Here is a 19,250-nt window from a genome sequence, read left to right as displayed (position 1 = left end):
TAAACTCTATAAAGCAATACATAACCAAATTTGACAGCTTTCAAGCCTTCATATCTTGGCATGTAGATCTTTATGAGCCACCGGAATGACACCAAACAATTGTACTTGAGTAGTAGTAACTTCCTGACATCTTTGCTCAACTTTTTCGGCAAAAAAAAAAGGCCAAAAATCGATCAAAAACCATGAGGGGTACCTCATGGTTTTCATCAAAAATCAAACGATCGCATTTTTCACCTTGAAAATGAAGACTTTTACTATGGTATATATTGGATCAAAATGTTTCTCTCGATCCAAAGCCACCTCTGAAACTACTTTTATGAGGTGTTCATATGCAAAATTTCAATATTTTGGCCAAAAACCTTGTCCCAGATCTTTTGGGATTGCTTATTAAGTTCAGTTAAAACATGTATCTTACTTGGCATTATTGGAAGCGCCTTGAAAAGTACTCCAAGAGTGTATTAGGAAGCGTTTTTTTTTTTTTTTTTTTTTTTTTTTTTTTTGTAGGGGAGTCGAGCTCCAGGTTTTATTTAAAGTCCTTTAAATGTCATACTGAGGGATAGAAAAGACTGTTGGTGGACCCAATGTCTGCAAAGAAGGGGAATAAGAAATTTTGAACTAAGTTGGGAAAGAAATCTACTACTAATAAGGTGCGACTCCTAGAGCCAGTACAGTCTTGCGGAAATCGTCAAAATATAGGTCATGGATAAGAGTACAAAACACCAAACGAGGACATCAGTACTACGTCAAAAAAATCAAACAACTTGCGTTCACCAGGATTTGAACCGGGGATCCTCCCGTTGGCATACGGGAGTTCTACCACTTCGCCCTACCACCAGGGACTTGTATTAGGAAGCGTAGGGTGATCATCACAGTTTATATAGTCAAATACCTTAAAATAGATCAAAGAAGTCGTAAAAAGACAAAATCCGTCCAATCTTAAGCAGAAAAAAATAAATGGAGTTTGAATGAATTTTGGCGGCGGCATTGCTGCTGGCTGACCTAAATGCCTTTCTGTTGATGGCAATGATGATTGTGATGCTGATTAATTGGGGATCATGAATTTGAAAGGACAGTTGCTTAGCGCAAATACTTTTTTTTTGGGGAGCTTTGCCTTATGAAGATGTCTTTTGCAATGACAATATCTCAAAAAGCCGCTATAGATCTTACACAGGTCCTGTAGTTTACTATGGCCAGCTTTACGCTGCGATTGTGATGTACAAACGTTGCATAAAACTTGAACTTCTTTCACATTGTCCCAATAATAGGCTTTGTTTGATATCAGTGTAAGCAAAAAGGATATTGAGTGAGATACCTCTTCTCCTCCTCCTAATGGCTCTGATATAACCTTTCTTTTACTAACTAAGAATTGGTTGTTTAAAATCTACTTGATATACTAAAATGTTATAATATCTGATTTAAAATGTCTTTGGCGAGAGACCACAGGGCAACGCCGACATCGAGCGTAGCGAGGTAGATCGGCTAGTACCAATGTACTCAAATGCAGAAGTGCAGGGTTGAAACAGCTGCTAAGATTAAATACTGTGGCATCATTCTCGTGTTAAAGTGTCTCTATCATCTTTCTGCCACTATGTATACAGCTGAATCACCATCTTCAATCTATAGTTGATAGTGGAATCACCTGCTCATTGAACGGCAAAGTAGGATACTGCGTTTAGGCTACGCTCACAAATGAAGTCGGTGCTCTACAGGAGATGACCAGGTATTGATCAAAGCGCTTGTCTATGTTTCATAAGCAATTGTGTCTACAGTGATATATCTAAATAAGAAATTGGCGAAATTGGATCTACATTATTGCCACGTCGAGTTACGATTCGGTGAATGTATAAATGGCATAAAAAGCATAGCAACAACATAGCACTGACATTTGCACACCAGTTGATCAGATAGTCATTCATGTAGAGGACACTTGCGTAAGGATTCCGGCGATAGAGCAAATGGCGTACATTAAACAGAATCACTGTAATTCCCTCGTTTACATAGATACACTGTAGCTATCATAAAAGCAGCGCCAATAGACAAGATACAACAGATCATATCAATCTTTACTCTCACTAACTAAATGAGTGTGCTGGAAGCATGCACAATGCATATTTCGCTTGCGGCTGTCGTCTTTCTAAACATCAGCAGACTCTGAAAAGTTCCCCATCTTCTAATTATCCAATTTCTCGTATAAATAAAGCATCCAAATCCCAAATACACCATAAATTCATATTCATTTTGTCAAAGCTTTGAGAATCCAACTATTTTTTTTTATTATATGCTGTTTGCTTGCAAGTGAGAGGTGAGAAAGTGGGCTGCAAAACCAAAAGAGGCGTTCATGTGTGTATCTGTGTAGGTTGATGTGCTTTCGACTTTTTTTTTTTTCCATTTAATTCTCGACACCTTGTATCAGAGTGATGTTGTCGCCCTTCAACATGAGACGGCCTATAATGAAGTGTCAATGTCAAGAGTGCATTTACCAATCTTTTGAAAAGTACTAACCAACTTTGAGTCTAGTATTGTTCTTGGTATCAATCTCTTCAGCGCTGTCAAGAACCAAGTTCATGAATTCATCGAAACCCTAATTTAAACGCGTTAAGATACGTTTCATCTTGTGATTTATGTGTCTATGATTGCTTCTGCTTACAATGATTTGACCCTCAATTCTTAAATCACTTTTGTCAAACAACCAGATTTGGACTCTGGATTTCTAATGGAATTGCAATTAGGTTAGTCGTCTACTCGTTATACTTGTCTAGGTTCTCGACAGGTGCTATCCATCGACTTACGTTTTGAAGGTATCTGAAAATCAGATTCTAAAAAGGTTAAGAAAAATTTTCAATACAACAATTCAATACTAGAAACCGTTTTTTTTTTTACGGCCAAGATCAACTTACAATGGGTTGAACCATAATCTTTTGCACTTTAGAAGACATCTTTATATATTAACAACTAGTACTCTGATGGACAAAGGGAAGAGTGGACGAAATTTGATATGAAAAGAATGAAAAAACTGTTGGAAAAGTAGTCATTTGAACCCCAGTGATGGATTGGTACGTCACTGAGAGATGTGTGCTATGGTTTATTACACTAAATTGTATCAAGCGATACACCTACAGCTCCATATCTTCTGTCAAATCAAGACTAGATCCCCATCTATATGATTTGTTTAGTGTACTGAAGCTTTCGAACAGCAATACCAACTTACACTCTGATTGTATGATCATCACTCGCAGACACAAACTGCATTGGCTCTGAAGGACACCAGGCAACGCAGTTCACTGTATTCTCATGTCCTTCTAACGTCTCCAAGAGCGTCTCATGATCTCGACTCCAAATATATACACGATTGTCTGTAAAAAGGCCATGTCAATAATGTTGTATAAATCACATTTCCACATGTCTGTACCTTCACTGCCACTAATTACAAATGATTCGTTATGCCCGCCCAATGTTGATCGAATAATGTAGGTATTCTGCCTCTGCCCACTGTACTTGTGCACCAGAATTCTCTCCTCCAGGTCCCATAAGTGCAATGTTTGAGAGTCTTGCACATTGACAAGCGCATATCGGCCATCTTTTGACAAGGTTAATGACGTGATTGTGCCTTCTTCTTGGATTTTGACAGTTTCTGTGATTCTCAAGCCATCCACATCGTACACAGTGATACATTTATCCAGTCCAATCGTTACAAAGCGCTTGCCGTCTTGAGTCATCTTCATGTCGGTGGTGCGTTGCACTGGCCAACGAGTGATGGGTTGCGACAAGGTGATTTCAGAGTCCCATAAACATAACACTTTATCGCAAGCGCCCGAGATGAAATGCTGATTGTCTGGCAGCCATACACAGCTTGTCACTTGATCTTTGTGGCATTGGTAGGTATGGAGTAAGGTGCCGTGATAAGGATCCCATAGGCGTATCGAGAAGTCTGTGCCACAGATCAATAACTTTGAGTCGTCAGGCGACCACGCACAGTATGATCCACTCACATCACTCGTTAATTTCTGAACTTGGCTAAAGTTATCCATATCCCAAATGATGCATGTCTTGTCTTTAGATACAGATGCCAGATATTTACCGTTGTTCGAGTAATGGACGTGCCAAATTTCGTCTGCATGACCGTTGAGCGTTTTGATCGTCGTAGAAGGAAATGATGCTCTGCATGAAATAGAATGAATACCAGATTTTGCATGCATCGCGAGGTTGGCTATACTCACTTGTCGCAGTGATGGTCAGAGTACAAGGAGAGCTGTGTATCTTGTCTAGGGTTATGGTAAAGGCAGTTTCTCTTTTGCCATTCGAGCGACTGATTGATCAGATGGAATAGGCGTTGTTTTGGTATCATGGCAGCAGGATCAATGAACTTTTGAATGTCTGCCAGCAATTGCTCTCTCGATGCCCCCGTTGTGCCGTCCCACGAGGCTTGCTCCTTGATATCGTCCACGTTAGAGCATAGAATAAGACTCGTGAGAAGGTGTAATCGCTCCGTGTTCTGTCCCAAGGGCGTAATTTCTGTTCTCAACACATGTAACGCCTGCATTGTCTCTTGCATTTCTAGTAGCTCTAGAAACTTTTGCTGTCGAATCAAGAACTGGACTTTGGGTATGCATGTTTGTGGATTGATAAAGGGCACTTGTGATAAAAGACTCTCTGCATTATGCCACTGTCCTAGGAGGATGCTTGATCTCAATTCAACAATGTTCTTGGACTCGAGATTGTAGCCTGACTCTGCTTCCAAAGCATCAGCCGCTTTTCTACATTGGATAGAAGAAGTTAGTATGCTTGCATTCATGCCACAGTTGCAATCATGCTTACTGATAGCCGAGATCCTGGAGTGATTGCAGCATCAGTCTAACAAGCTCCTCTTTATTGATGTTGCTCGCTGGAGATTTGCGCGGGTCTTTGACGGGATTGTTCTTGGTTATCTGCATAGCTTAGACGTGAAAGTGTGAAGAAAAATAATGATTGAAAAGGGAAAGAAAAGGAAGCAAAAGAGAAATGAGCATCTTCTTCCCACATGTGATCACAATTCCATATCAAACTCAAAACACATTGGTGCACCAACGCAACCAGTGGCGACACCGCGTCACAATGACCCGTATTGGGTTTCGTTTGCTGCATATAGATAATGGTACGAGCTGTCACCCTATCTATCTCGAGTCAAACTGGCAAGTTTTCTGGCTTATTTGATACACTAGATACTGAAGAATCTCGTTGAAACTTGCCTAAAGCCGCCACATGTTGCCTATTATGTAGTTATTTAGCCTACAGAGAATTCACTTTCATTGGTACACATGAAAGGATCAAGATGCAGCCAAATGTCAGCATTATGTTGCTGTTGTTTTCGAAATCAACGAGCAATGGTAGCTACTACACGGTAACAAACGGTACTCCAGGATGTTCCGAAAGTACCTCAATGCTGCCTATTATTCATAACCGCAGTGTAGCAAAGTGTTGCACTAATCACATTTGACAAACGTTTCTCAAGGCAGAACTTTCTAAGCGATTTTCCTAAATGGCATTCACAGTTCTAACCACACATTGAGAACCAAGTATGTTATTGAAGCATCCGTCAAGCCAAATGTTTATTCAAATCTTCTTGATGTTATGCAAACTTAATTGGGGTTGATTTGCTTCGATAGCCAACATGTAATCACAAGTATCATACAGTGCAACGTATAGTTGTAATGCACATCTCCTGCTGTGCTGGGTGCCTTGATTCCCAACTCTATCAACTATATTAAATGACATGTACTATTTGTCCACCGTAGTTCAATGTTTCGCCCGGTATTCTCACTTTGATTGGTAACTCGAGACGATCATGTTGATTGGATGAACAATGCTACATCCATTAGGTATCTCGATCCTGTGGAGCGCAGCTATAACGACAACAGAGACAAGAGAGATGTCCACAAGCCGAGTGGTGGTTGTGCAACACCATTTCATGATCGACAGTCTTTTGCTGACCCCCTCTCCATATATGGCTCCTCAATGAAACTGACGTAAATTTTACCCTATTCTAAACAGGGAAGGGGATCCGACGGGCGAAATGTGTGTCATACTGCCATCGTTGTGCGCACATGGAATAATGATTATCTCATACATGGGCCTATAGCGGTGAAAGCGCTTAGCATGATTGTTTCATCAGCAGCACTGATGCTTGTATACTGTAGTTTATCTTCCCCTTTTTTTAATCAATATGAAGCAGCATGACGACATGATGAAGATTCCAATGGAAGACCCCATTTTTTTCTGTTCAAACAACCTAGCACTAGCGAAAATGTCTTGAATTCATTCAGGTCAAACAGCAACAATAACGGAGGGGAATGGAGCGCGGGATGTGCGGCAATTGAAACAGCCCAGGGTATCTGGAAGGGTACCGAAGCTTACAATACATGAGGGACAATGGAATTTACGATAAATCAGATGGAAAGTTATGGAGAGAGAGGGGAGGGGGGGGGGGGGGGGGGGGCTTGTAAATTGTTTGAAAAAAAAATATAAATTTCAATTACGACAGGACGTATTTCAGATTTCTTCTTTTCCCTTCTTACAATAACACTTTTTTCTTTCAACCCCCCACTCGCTTATATTATAAAAGATGTCTACTCCTGGTGCAGGTAACGCTACTGCTGGTGCTAAGCTTTTCAAGACTCGTTGTGCTCAATGTCACACCGTTGAAGAGGTAAATGGGTTGATCTCCTGTGCTAGGCTTGGCTCAAATGTTGACCTTGTTTTGTTTAATTTTACAGGGTGGACCCCACAAGGTTGGTCCTAACCTTCACGGTTTGTTCGGTCGTAAGTCTGGTCAAGCTGCTGGTTACTCTTATACCGCTGCTAACCAAGAGAAGGGTGTCGTTTGGGATGATCAAACCCTCTTCGATGTAAGTTTCAAAAGTGTTGCGTGCAATGTTCCTTTTTTTATTGAAATTTTGCAATACATTAGTACCTCGAGAACCCCAAGAAGTACATTCCCGGTACCAAGATGGCCTTTGCTGGTTTCAAGAAGCCCAAGGATCGTGCTGATGTTGTCGCCTACTTGAAGGTAATTTGAGCCGGATGCCTCTGCTTATAAAAACAATTGTACTCACTGTGCCTTGCCCTTTTATAGGATTCTTGTTAAGCAATCAACGTGCTGAGAAACAGAAAATCAAATTGAATCATATATTGTGAAGGGAGCAACAAGGTCATAGCAAATGATTAGTATTTATTCTATTTATTTCTCTATTTATCTTATAATTGTTTGTGTCCAAGATGAACTTGCTTGCCCTTTTCGCAGATCAGTTTGATGCTTCGTTTCAATTCGACAAAATATTTTAGAATTCTCTTTACACTCCTCTTCTCTTTTTGCAATTTTTATTCTTATTAAAACTATCACTCTTTCATTAATAACCAAGTAACTGTCTGTTTGTTTAATGGTTTGTTATCAAGGATGACCCCAGTACATACAAATTTGATGTTGCCATCACATTTTTTAATGGTCCGATTTGAATGAAATTTTTTTTTTTCTCTTTAATTTTATGAAATGAATAGATATGAATATATATATATATATATATATATATATTTCAAGGAACGTGATGGTGAGCCAAGGAGACATGGATCAATCAAGTGCAATGCTCAATCTCTTAATATCGTTTTCGTCAACTATAAGAAATCATGAGTAAAAGCAGCCCTGCACATTTCGTCCGACAACCTACTTCTCATGGAGCTTCTGTTGGAAGATCTGCTGGCTGCAGAAGGAACGTTATTGCCGTTGTAAGCATTGAATGATTGCCTCTTGAAATCCATAGACATGGGCCTGTTCATGGTTCTCTGTTGCTGTTGTGCTGGCGTATTCATGTCTTTTAAGAAATCCATTGGGCCATCGTAAGGACGGATTTTAGCCAAAGCGTGTGTGACATTGTCAATGTAGGCCTTTTTAGCGGTAGCAGGATGGTCGAAAATAATCAAAGCACGAGTATCTGATAGCCACTTGATCTTGTATCCACCACGGCTACTCTCATAGCTTCTAAAAATATCATGTAAATGATGAGTTTTAAAGGCAGGAGGAAAATCATAACAATCCAAAACGACAGTTGGTTCATCCACCATTGGTACCTCCACTATACATGTACAGTAATAATAGGTATTAGAACTCCACATTTCGCCAATAGCAATTAATTTAAATCGCTGCTAACCTGGTAAATCCTGATATGAATCCATGATACGACTTGCTCTTTTGCTCTTTCTTTTGTCATCGTCATTCATGCTGTATCGGTCGTACTGTCTAAGGATATTTTCCCAGTCCTCACTCTGTTCATTGTGGTTATCGTAATCCAAAGACTAAATCGTACAAGAATTAGGACCACGCTCGAACGATACCCCTATATGACTTACATAATCAGCATCATCATCACCCAAGAAACTGTTGCGACTGTAGCGATTGTTGCTGTTGCTGTTGTTGTTGTTGTTGTTGTTGTTGTTGCTGTTGCTGTTGTTCGCATTAGATGAAGTGGAGCGACGATAGCCCATCATCGAGGCCCTCTTGTTGTTGTTGCTCAAAGATCCAGAGGAAACGCTTGACTCGAGTTGTAAATCATGGCTCATGGAGGATCGATATTTGTTATTATTACCATTTGTGCGTTTTTCGTCGTCTTCGTTGCGACGATGAATAGGTACGTAAGCCAACATACTACTACGCTTATTTTTTAGTTGCTGCTGATGGGGAGGAGGGGAATAGACGTCCATGAGAAGGTAAGGAAAGAATGGGGGTATAGTATCAAATGTAGATGGGAGGAGGAGGAAGTAGAAAAAAGGGAAGAAAAAGAGTAAAAATACACTCACACGCACGTTGTTGTCTCCCACCTTATTTATATGAGTTTCAAAACCATTAATTGGCTCTAGACGGAAGGGCTTAATGTCGCTGCTGTCTTATGGCGTTTGTCGTTTTCTCGGATACAGAACTTCATCTCCCTAATACTAGTTGCACTCGAAAGGATTAGATTTATGTGTCGATACCCCCCTTTTCTTATGTTGAATCGTCAGTTACAAACTATTGCATTTAGCGGAGAGATCTCTCGGCATGGGAGATTGGATCCAGCAAAGAAATATATTGGAGCAGTGCATTCAGAATGTGGGTAATCTGTTCTTTCGCGATACTTTCTTCTACCCCATGTGATAGGTCCAGTTAGCATAGATCAAAGCGTCCTTTATGTGTACGAATCAATGTTTGTTTCTAGCAAGGCGTAAATCGTATACAATGACGCTCTTTGTTTGCGATTTTTCGCCTCTGAGCAATAGCTGATGCTTTTTTTACAAGGTTTCTTGCCAATCATATCTGGTTCTGCTACATATTTGACATTGGATGATTGCCGTCGTAATCCCTCGCATTGGATGTATTCATCATCACTCGAGCTCATGCTTCTGAAGGCTGCCAAATGCCTGCTGATTCCCATTTCATCACGAAACTAAACTCCAATAATAATATTTAATATCTATCGAACGTTTATATATGTACAAGCACTTTTGTAAGCAAACAACACAATATATACACACTTTTTGCCCTCCTTTTCATCTCTTTTATCTCTTTTTTTTTCTTTTGAAATGTTTCTTTTTATCATTCCTCTTTTTCTCTTTTTTTTTTAGACCTCTTTTGTGTGTGCATTGGTGTGGTTCTCCAAATGAAATCATGCATTAAAGTTTTTAAAAAAAAATAGCAAGGAGGATTATAAACAAAGTAGACGAAAAACAAGTTATCTAGTATGGTGAATAGTAACCACCTCTTCCACGGCTAACAAAGTAGTTGAGTATGCATGCCTTACAAACCAAAATGCTGCTTCAACTTACCCTCTACCACGATAACCATACATGGGTGAGTGTCCATAATAGCCAGGTGGTCCACCCATGCCACCACGGTATCCTCCACGGCCACGACCTCTTCCACGAGCAGAGAATCCAGGGACATTTGTACGCTTGGGCTTCACACTTAACAAACGAGAACGGAATAGACTCTCATTAAGTGCGACAGCAGCATTGACGAAGCTAGGTTCAGCAAACTCGACATATGCAAAACTAAAGGTTGTCATTAGCAATGAGAGCAATCTCAATTCGACTATAAAGCATTCAACATACCCCTTGGGATGGCCAGTGAATTTATCGCAGAGAATTGTAACTCTGTTGATGGTTCCGCAAGATTGGAAATGAGCTTGGAGTTCTTCAGGAGAGGCTCCATAATCAACCTTTTAAAGCATATTAGTCTCAAGAGCGCCATTCTGTAGTGGGTGGGTCCTTACATTTCCAACGTAGACTGAACGAGCATCGACAGCTTCTTTATCTAATGAAATGGTGCAGTCGAATCAGAATTTTGTAGTGATATTGTACCAAACAATGCCATACCTTCTTCGGGTGCAAGTTGTTGCTCGACTTCGGCTTGCATGTCTCTCAACTTGGCAGCCTCGGCTTCCATGTCTTTCACTCTTTGCTTCATAGCCTCCAATTCCTACATTCACAGCATTGTCGTTATAGTGTGCGTTCAACAAGTATCATTTCGTGTGGCTCTACCTTATCAACTTCAGTGGAATCTTCAGTAGTCTCATTGGCTTCCTCTGTTGTGGCAGAGGGCTTTGAGTCAGTAACAGGTTCCAAATCTTTCAAGTCATCAGACTCGTTGTTAAGTTCGTCTTTCCATTCGCTCATTTTGTATACGTGGATTCAAGTTTTAGAATTTGAAAGAAGAAAAGAAATGAAAAAATTTAAACGCGCTTCATTTTTGCGTCTAGTTTAAATGGACTTCTTTTCTTTACGTCACTTCGACATGGAACAGCACACGCACATCACAGCAGGAAGATGACAATACACACAGTTTTATTTACAATTTGGACACAAACTCACTGGCATTTCTCTTGGCCAAAGCTAGTTTTTGCTTAAACAAGTCCTCAGCTCCTTGCCAGACGGAAGACTGATCTCTTGTTCTTAGAGTCAGCATCGTTGGCAGCAGATCATGAGAGAACATGTCCGAGCTTTCGCGAGGCAGAAGAGTAGGCAGATGGTCTATGGAGATGACGTCCAGCGGTCGAGGGTTGCTTGTCTTGACGGGAACAGTGGGCTTATCAAATGTTGTATTGATGCTATACACAGGGATAGGATTATTAGGGTTGGTTGTATCGCAACTGACATCGCAAATCACAGATAGTTTTCTGTCGCGGCCATCAATCATCTCTTGTGTGATAAAAGGTGGGATCTTTTTGTTTAGATAGATGCAGTTGACAAAGATGTCAGAAGCAATGATTTCAGGAAAAGGCCCTCCACGCTTAGTTTCTTGCATATCCCACTTGATGATGTTTTCCTCGGGAATACCTGCCTTACGAGCAAAGTCAACAGCACCAGAGCCGCAACGACCAAGAGCCCCCATGACCATCAAAGAAGGATAGCGGTTACCATTCAACGGCAATGCAGCAGATAGTCTCTTCTTGGCATAGTCAATCAAAGCTTGTTCATTAGGGAAGGGCTTCAATTCACCAAAGGTTTCCGTGGGGTTTGTCTTTTGGTGACACCAGACATCTAAACTGACAGCTGCACCTGCAAAACCAGCCATAAAGCCAAAAGCAGCTACACGACGACCCTGCTTATCATTCAAGAACTCGAGATCTAAAACTGTGCCCTTTCCTGCTTCGAAGCGATGTAATAATTCCTTCCAGCCGCCTTGGTTCTTGAAGCAATGAGCAAAGAAGATGTGCGTGTGATGCAAAGGAGAATCGTCATTTTCAGGAAGCTCCTTCAAGCCGACTATATAAGCATCAGTAGGTGCCTTGCTTTTCCAGCTTTGAAAGGGAACAATTGTACAGCCAACACTATATCAAATTGAAAATGAGTATATTGCATTTCTTTAGTCGAACAAATACGTTACTCTGCATATTCCTTGTCATCAAAGATACGTTGCGTGGATTTCTCAACTGTGATTTTAAAGCCTGCATCAAGAAGCTTCTTTGCAGTAGCGGGCGTTAATGCTGCACGGTGCTCCATAGGCTTAGTTTCGGCACGAAGCCAGAGATGAGGATGACTTGTATTACGGGGCATGTTAACAAAGATGTGTATATGAGAAAGAGTTGAAATTTAGAGAAAAACTTGGGTAAACGCGGAGGGGTTTTTATGTCAATTCATTTTGCAGCATGAAACCTCACCAAGCTTAATTCCTCTTTACATCTCAGAGACGTAGTGTTAGTTGAATCAAAGATTGAACCAATTGCGGTTGTTGGATTGACGGAAAACAAGATGGATAAAATAGACGATCACTGATAACAGATTATCTCATCAGCCTACATGATTTAACATAATCATCTGATCGCGAGCTGATATCCAGATAGAGAGATATTTACCACTTGATCAGATACTGTAGGAATAATAAGCAGGATTTCAAAAAGCTGTATATAGACATTGATCTTTGATTGAAAGGTGGTCTTGCGTCAAGTATTTTGATAGCTTCAAAAACTTCGATTGCCTTCAAGAGAAAGGCATTTCGACAGCCAACAATTATTTTAATCTCCGATGTGTTTTTTTTTTTTCGTTCCAGATTGGTCACATCGTGGCCAAATTCGACTTTGTAAATCTATTTTGCAAGGTTCGACTATGTAAGATGTGATAATTATTCTATACTTCCTTAAGCTTTCTTGGAGTACTTTTCAAGGTGCATCTGATGGTACTACATTTGATAAATGTTTTGAACAAGGTTATCGAGCAATTTCTGGAAATATGAAGTGCGGTTTTTGACCAAAATGCTGAGATTTTACATATGAAAGTTTCGCAAACAAAGTTTCAGAGGTTGCTTTGGATTGAGACAAACAATTTGACTTGATATATGCTATAGTAGAAATCTTCGTTTTTGGTGTCAAAAATGCAATTGTCTGATTTTTGATGAAAATCATGAGGTATCCCTCATGGTTTTTGGTCGATTTTTGACGATCCTGAAAAAGTTGAACAAAGTTGACAGTAAGTTAACCCTGGTTGAGAGTGATCGTTTGGTGCTATTCTGGCGGTCTAAAACAGTTTTGAACCCGAGAAATCGCGTCTCAAATGCATCCAAATTACGCTGTGTTTTACATAGTTTTGGGTAGTAAGAGGCAATGCAAGTATGTTGTCTGCCAGTATGTAATCTGTTCTCATCGTTCTAAAAAAAAAGTCAGATTTGTAGTTACAGGCTGTTTTTGCCGATAGTGGAATACTGAAAAGTGATATCTCAGTGTTTATATAGGACATGCATAATCATCATATCAGCTTCCATTATATAAACATTGGGATGTTAATATATGCATTGTACATAGTGTTTCCAGCGCTTCTAAACGATGTATTGAAGTTTGGATACGTACAATAACAAGGGATAATACCTATTGTAAAAGACCCTGAATATGGATGGTGTAAATACACGCCATTTATTTGGCTTTCTTTTTCCATACACAATCAAGAGCATCTTCTCTGCATGGCAAGATAGGTTATAATGATATAGGTTTATTCATGGTGATATAGGATGCTGTTCGAAATTATTTTCTTTTATTAACGGTAATTTTAGTACCAAGCTCAAAACTTTGAATGAAAAGAGAGCAGATGACTGTAAGACAACTAATCAATGCACAGGATCCATAAGTGTAGCGAAGGCCTATCTTGTATGCGTCAAGCACAATGTCAAGGATATCAGGGGGTAGTAAACCTCTGACTTCGGTCATTGATTTACGAGCAATCTCAATATACTGCATCAAAGTAAAAGGGATGTTAATCCAGAGTATGTTTAGCAAAATCCAACTCGACTTACCAAGTCAGCATTAGGTCCAGTGATTTTCTCTACTAGAATATGTTTGACGATGCCTTGAAAGATAGCAGATGTCAAAGAAATACCAATGACGCCGCCTACAGAGCGGAAAAGGTAGGACATGGACGTGATTGTTGCCATTTCTACGAGATGGAAGTGTCAAAAACTAATACAGTTGTGAGAGCGTGTGCCGAGTGCTTACCCGAATGCTCCACGCAAGAGTGCATTGCGATTAAAGTACATGTAATGATACCGCCCATGGAAAGCCCATCAGCTGTCAAACAAGCCAGCAGGATGATTTTGGGTGTATGTGGCGTCCAAGCAGTATAGCCTATCATGGAAACCATTGATAATACAGCCCAGCCAATGGTAATCCTGCGATATTCACCAGTTCTTGACATGTACATACCAGCAAGGACCGAGCCGATAGAGATAGAAGCTGCTTTAGGTAAAAAGTAAAGACCAGCAACGGATGGGGTTAAACCTAAAAGCGCTTGAAAGTAAAGAGGTGTGATATAAATCAGAGCAGTGGTAGCCATAACACACCACAAGTTTGTCAATGAACTGGCTAATGGAGTGCGGCTGGATATAATCTCCCAAGGCATTAATGGGTGAAGGGCATATTTGGCTTCGATGACACAGAACAACAGAGCAAGAACGATTGAGCTTGCAAAGCAACCCAGTACGAGAGGATCACTCCAGGGCTTGATGTTACCGCCCAAAGAAGTGGCAATTAGGAACCCGATGACGGCTAATACAATTGTGGTTGCACCTGCATAATCGATGCGCTTCAACCTTTCACGGAAGGTTTCACCATCTTGGTTTTCTTCCAAATTATAGTTTGTCAAAAGCTTTGTAGCGACATAAATGGTCATTAGCATGAGCGGCAAATTGATGTAGAAGCAGAAACGCCACCCAAACGAGTCTGTGATAAAACCACCCAATGGAGCACCAAGCACAGATCCAACCTGCACAACACAAATGAGAAAATTTAAGATTTAGTTAAAGTGTTACACATGGAATAATTCAGTAGTAATCAGAAAAGATTATCAAGGGTACTTACAGCATAAGCAATGTTACCGTAGCTTTGAAATCTACCTCGCTCTCTTAAAGGAATCAGATCTGATGTGATGACTGTGGTCATACTATGTCATATATATATATATATATATATATTTGAGTCAGTATGATTGTTAAACTGTGAGCAATGTGTATTGCCCTCTGTCTGAGTTGGCTGTATCACTATACCAGTTGATTCCTCCGCCTCCTACACCTGCAATTGCACGAGCAATGACCAATGCCCATAAATTGGTTGCAGCACCGCACAGAAAAGACCCAATGAAAAATACAGTGCTAGCAAATAGTAATGCTGACTTGCGACCAAACACATCCGAAATACGGCCATCTGTTTATGATTACTACTAGTGCTTGACCTCACCTCATCTACTTTCACTTACATAATGGCTGTAATGCTGTATAACTCAACATGTATGATGTTGCAATCCACACAATTTCGTTTGATCTGAGCAAGACAAGGTTAAATCGTCTGAAATCCCAGAACTGATAGTAGCATTTTACCTTTTGAACTCAGTGCCTATTTGTGGGTAAATTGTAGCTACAATAGAAGAATCTAAAGAAGACAGAACAACAGCAATGTACAAGCTACAAGCACAGTGTCAATACAAAGATCGTTGAAGTGATTTCTATACATTTTACCCAAAGAAAATAGCAAACACTGAGGACCCTTTTAGTCTTTCTTTCAGTAGGTCATCTGCATTATTCACCGATGTAGTGTCATCTCCATTGGATGTTGTGTATTTCAGACTGGGTGGATTAGATGTCAGGATGGTGATCACTTCGTCACTGCTTCCACTGTTGGCATCACCGACATTTGACCTGTAATTTGAGCTGTTGCCATTATTATTTAATAATGGCGATGATTCATTTCGAGCCATCTTGATGCAAATGCGAGCAAGGATAAGGAAAGAGATGAGAAAGACGACAGAGCAAAGATCTTGAGTTTATTTAATTTCAAAATTTTTGAGCATGAATTCGACCTCAGTGAAATTATTAGTGGCCCACATGAAGCCCGAGACCCGGTGTTTCTCTGTTTGCGCATCAAAAGAGTGAACACAAATTAGGCAGGTAGTAAGAGCATATTGAGCATGTTAGCAGTGTGGGGAACAGGGGTAAATTCGAAAGAAAGATAACCACTACATACCAAGACAAATTCCTTACAACAGCCCTCTTAGATGTGACATATTTACATATGCCATTGTCTACATATACATCAATGTAAATGTCCCATCAAGATAATCTACAATGTGTGTAATAGGGTTTGATTAATGTTACATATCCGTAATCCGGATGAACGATACATGCCTAATATAAAAAGTTTAAAACATTTTATTAGTCTATAATCAAAATCAATTCAAAGCGAGCACTATTCGACTGATTCAAGAGCTTTGATATCTGCTAGATCCTTTAAATAACAACAAAGATACATGTTCCAGATGTAAAGCTTAAAATATATTGATACACTTAAAGTTGTATGAAATATCAACTAGGGCGATCCTTGTCACTTGCAGCAGCGTCAGGTATATATTAATAGGTAGACCACTGGTTGATTCCCCCCTGGCGTTTACTAGGATATCACTGAATTAATCAGCCGATTTTGAATAGGCAGTATTTTCGGTATTTTTCGTGCTTAAGATATAGATTCCCATTCAAATAAACTCAGGCACGCTCATTACTGTCAAGAGCAGGCTCGTACAATGCTATTTATGTTTCTGGAGAAACGTGCAACTCATGTGACATTGTACAACTAAGTACGCAGAAATTACCACAGCTACAGCAGTGCTCGAATGCAGTTGGCAAGATGTGTTCATAACCTCAGTAAAAATAAGTCTTGTAATATATTGAGTCTATTGCTTGATATCTCATAGACAAGGCGATGATAGTAAGGATCTAACATGCGGAACATCTTTATGAACAAATTCTAGAAAGTTTGGTATATCTAACCTGTAGATTGGAGTTTAACAGTGGCTGATATTCCATTTACTTCAAAATTCCTAAAGGTTTGAGTTCAAAGAGATCAATAATGAATCTTGGAAACAATGGGAAATCTTGAGCATGGTTTGGCATTGGTTAACAAACTCAAACACTACAGAACTCTCCCAATCTTGGAAACAAGTTAAAAACATGCAGTAGATGCATCGACTGTCCTCATGAATATGAAAGCATCTCTTGATCTGTATTAAGAAAGCTTTGACATGCTGCTAGGCTAAATCAGACTTTGCCAGAATGCGATCTGTGTTAGAGCCATGCTAGGAACGTACAGGCAGGGCAATCTTTGCAATGTGATAGAATATCATAACATGATAAATTTATAGCTCCTAGGCACTTTTACGGCCCTAACAGGAAAACTGAGTTGCCTGGTATTTTGTCAGGCATGGTTCATATATGATTAGAGATCTTATAAATTACTCTCAATCAACAATCAAGTTTCTTCTAACATTTTAGCTATTATTAATTTTGCAATATTGGCCAAATATCTGTCGCAGCGCGGTCTACCTGATTGTAGCTTGGCTCTCACCAAAGCGAAGCGTAGGCCAGAAAACCAACTGAAGAGTCGAATTGCTTATCGTAACGTAGTAAATTTATGGTCCCTACTAGGCACTTTCAAAGCATCAAAAAGGAAAAAAATTGACCTATCAAGTATTTTGATAGACTGGTGTTATTAAATATGGAATGTAAAGAGAATAGAATGGCTAAAAACAGTACTTTGTAATTTGCTATCTACCTTCCATACGTTTCAAAAGCATCTATTACTGTGTTGCCTTCATGATTGAAAGGGTATTGAGTTTGCCAGCGTACCCCACAAGCCAAAATTTATTGCAACTCAGACATTCAGTCTATTCTAGATTGGACAAATTCTGATGATTATCGACTTGATCAAACTATTTTACCAGATTCGACTATATAAAATATGATGATCATCCTATGCGTCTTTAAGCTTTCTTGAAGTGCTTTTCAAGGCACATCCAATGGTACCAAGTAACGTAAATTTTTTGAATAAACTTATTGAGCAATCTATGAAAATATGAAAAGAGGTTTCTGGCCAAAATGTCGAAATTTTACATATCAAGATCCCACAAATGTTGTATTCAAAGATACAGTATTAACAAATTAAGATAGATTTCAAAAAAGGAAGACTATAAAAAGTAACCAGATACGAAAACTTCTGATTTATTAACTGATTCAAACACATCCTATTTATAAGAGATCATTACTGATGAATCATCAATCTATCTTGTTGTTTCAACTGAGTCAATACATCGTATCATGTTTATCTAATATCAGTCAATTGAAGGATCTGATTCGTTCAATCAGCCATGATGATACGATCTGTAGCCATCATTATCCTTCACTATCAGAGACCATCATAATCGATTATATGATTCACTTCTGTGTCGAACCTAATGTCCTAATGTAGACAGTGAGAAACAATGTAAATCATGATCCGACTCTTGCTGAGTTACTGAATGTCCGCAACCGCTACAGACTCAACAACAAAGATGCTTTCAGGACTTGCGTTAGATCGATAGAAACATTTTGATTCAATACATACCATAATAAAAGTCTTTATTTTCAAGGCGAAAAACGCGATCGTTTGATTTTCGACGAAAACCATGAGAGGTTCCTCATGCTTTTTGGTCGATTTTTGGCCATATTTTTTAGGTCCCCAAAAAGTAGAGCAAAGGTGTCAGGAAGTAAGTGTTAGATGAGAGCATTTGTTTGGTGCTATTCTGAAGAACTAAAATGGCCTTGAAGGCGAGGAAACGCGGCTCAAATACATTAAGATTTTGCTATATTACGCACATTCTTGACTAAAAAGAGATAATATCTGTATGATACTTGCCCGTATATGAAATAGCTACGTGTATATGGATGCAGAGCATCACATAAGAATCAGATCCACATATATAATATAAAGGGTTTTCATGTGTAAGTGGAGGATCAACATGAAAGTAGCAGTATTTTGATAAGATACGCAATGGCAATCGGTAGCGTGCGCTGCCGCTGCGCAGGTTGGTTCTCTCTGAGCGAAGCAAAGGTAGAGAGCCATCCGAAGCGTAAACACTCGTATTTAATACAAAAGTCAATTGTTCGTATGTGCATGTATTGAAATGGATCATTTAAATGCCGTGTTAACCTGAAATCGTCGTCTGATGCTATACATGTAAGAATCATTAATCAACGTTGAATTCTGCGTATTTACAGATTGCTAATTTGCTAATGAAGCTACAAAATTTCGTTCTCTGAATTATAAATCAGAGTTTTGCAATTCTATCAAAACAGGAAGAGAGTAAATATCCAATTGCTTGTTGCAGCAAGTCTTTTGAAGCATTTTGTACGTTTAATTTGATTTCACACTTGCATTTTTGGGTTTATAGAGCCGTATTTTGCATTG

General features: G+C 39.4%; 7 protein-coding genes across 7 annotated transcripts; 1 reads left to right on the top strand and 6 right to left on the bottom strand.

Annotated features, from left to right (window-relative positions):
- Positions 1-2,389: 2,389 nt before the first annotated feature.
- On the bottom strand, positions 2,390-2,936 carry ATC70_005047 (uncharacterized protein; the record flags this gene model as incomplete). Its single annotated transcript, XM_064824346.1, has 5 exons — positions 2,390-2,445; positions 2,503-2,581; positions 2,648-2,710; positions 2,790-2,816; positions 2,898-2,936. The coding sequence occupies 5 exons, from the start codon at positions 2,934-2,936 to the stop codon at positions 2,390-2,392; spliced, it is 264 nt and encodes an 87-aa protein (XP_064677282.1).
- A 177-nt stretch (positions 2,937-3,113) lies between these two features.
- Positions 3,114-4,931, bottom strand: ATC70_005046 (uncharacterized protein; the record flags this gene model as incomplete). Its single annotated transcript, XM_064824345.1, has 5 exons — positions 3,114-3,156; positions 3,209-3,353; positions 3,410-4,158; positions 4,218-4,754; positions 4,816-4,931. The coding sequence occupies 5 exons, from the start codon at positions 4,929-4,931 to the stop codon at positions 3,114-3,116; spliced, it is 1,590 nt and encodes a 529-aa protein (XP_064677281.1).
- Positions 4,932-6,598: 1,667 nt separating this feature from the next.
- On the top strand, positions 6,599-7,120 carry ATC70_005045 (uncharacterized protein; the record flags this gene model as incomplete). Its single annotated transcript, XM_064824344.1, has 4 exons — positions 6,599-6,682; positions 6,750-6,881; positions 6,944-7,042; positions 7,109-7,120. The coding sequence occupies 4 exons, from the start codon at positions 6,599-6,601 to the stop codon at positions 7,118-7,120; spliced, it is 327 nt and encodes a 108-aa protein (XP_064677280.1).
- A 480-nt stretch (positions 7,121-7,600) lies between these two features.
- Positions 7,601-8,727, bottom strand: ATC70_005044 (uncharacterized protein; the record flags this gene model as incomplete). The annotated part of the gene is made up of 4 exons (XM_064824343.1): positions 7,601-7,644; positions 7,698-8,102; positions 8,178-8,322; positions 8,377-8,727. The coding sequence occupies 4 exons, from the start codon at positions 8,725-8,727 to the stop codon at positions 7,601-7,603; spliced, it is 945 nt and encodes a 314-aa protein (XP_064677279.1).
- A 1,008-nt stretch (positions 8,728-9,735) lies between these two features.
- On the bottom strand, positions 9,736-10,674 carry ATC70_005043 (uncharacterized protein; the record flags this gene model as incomplete). The annotated part of the gene is made up of 6 exons (XM_064824342.1): positions 9,736-9,769; positions 9,826-10,050; positions 10,111-10,217; positions 10,272-10,312; positions 10,375-10,477; positions 10,540-10,674. 6 exons carry the CDS (start codon positions 10,672-10,674, stop codon positions 9,736-9,738), a joined length of 645 nt encoding a protein of 214 aa, XP_064677278.1.
- A 172-nt stretch (positions 10,675-10,846) lies between these two features.
- ATC70_005042 (uncharacterized protein) lies at positions 10,847-12,054 on the bottom strand (the record flags this gene model as incomplete). Its single annotated transcript, XM_064824341.1, has 2 exons — positions 10,847-11,828; positions 11,885-12,054. The coding sequence occupies 2 exons, from the start codon at positions 12,052-12,054 to the stop codon at positions 10,847-10,849; spliced, it is 1,152 nt and encodes a 383-aa protein (XP_064677277.1).
- A 1,457-nt stretch (positions 12,055-13,511) lies between these two features.
- ATC70_005041 (COX assembly mitochondrial protein) lies at positions 13,512-15,732 on the bottom strand (the record flags this gene model as incomplete). Its single annotated transcript, XM_064824340.1, has 8 exons — positions 13,512-13,718; positions 13,781-13,920; positions 13,980-14,745; positions 14,841-14,922; positions 15,026-15,182; positions 15,235-15,299; positions 15,356-15,439; positions 15,494-15,732. The coding sequence occupies 8 exons, from the start codon at positions 15,730-15,732 to the stop codon at positions 13,512-13,514; spliced, it is 1,740 nt and encodes a 579-aa protein (XP_064677276.1).
- Between the last annotated feature and the right edge of the window lie 3,518 nt (positions 15,733-19,250).

Source organism: Mucor velutinosus (genome assembly GCF_035048745.1).
Source record: "Mucor velutinosus strain NIH1002 chromosome Unknown tig00001542, whole genome shotgun sequence".
Classification (NCBI taxonomy): domain Eukaryota; kingdom Fungi; phylum Mucoromycota; class Mucoromycetes; order Mucorales; family Mucoraceae; genus Mucor; species Mucor velutinosus.
Note: the sequence above shows the minus strand (reverse complement) of the source record. Positions and strands in the feature narration are given on the sequence as shown.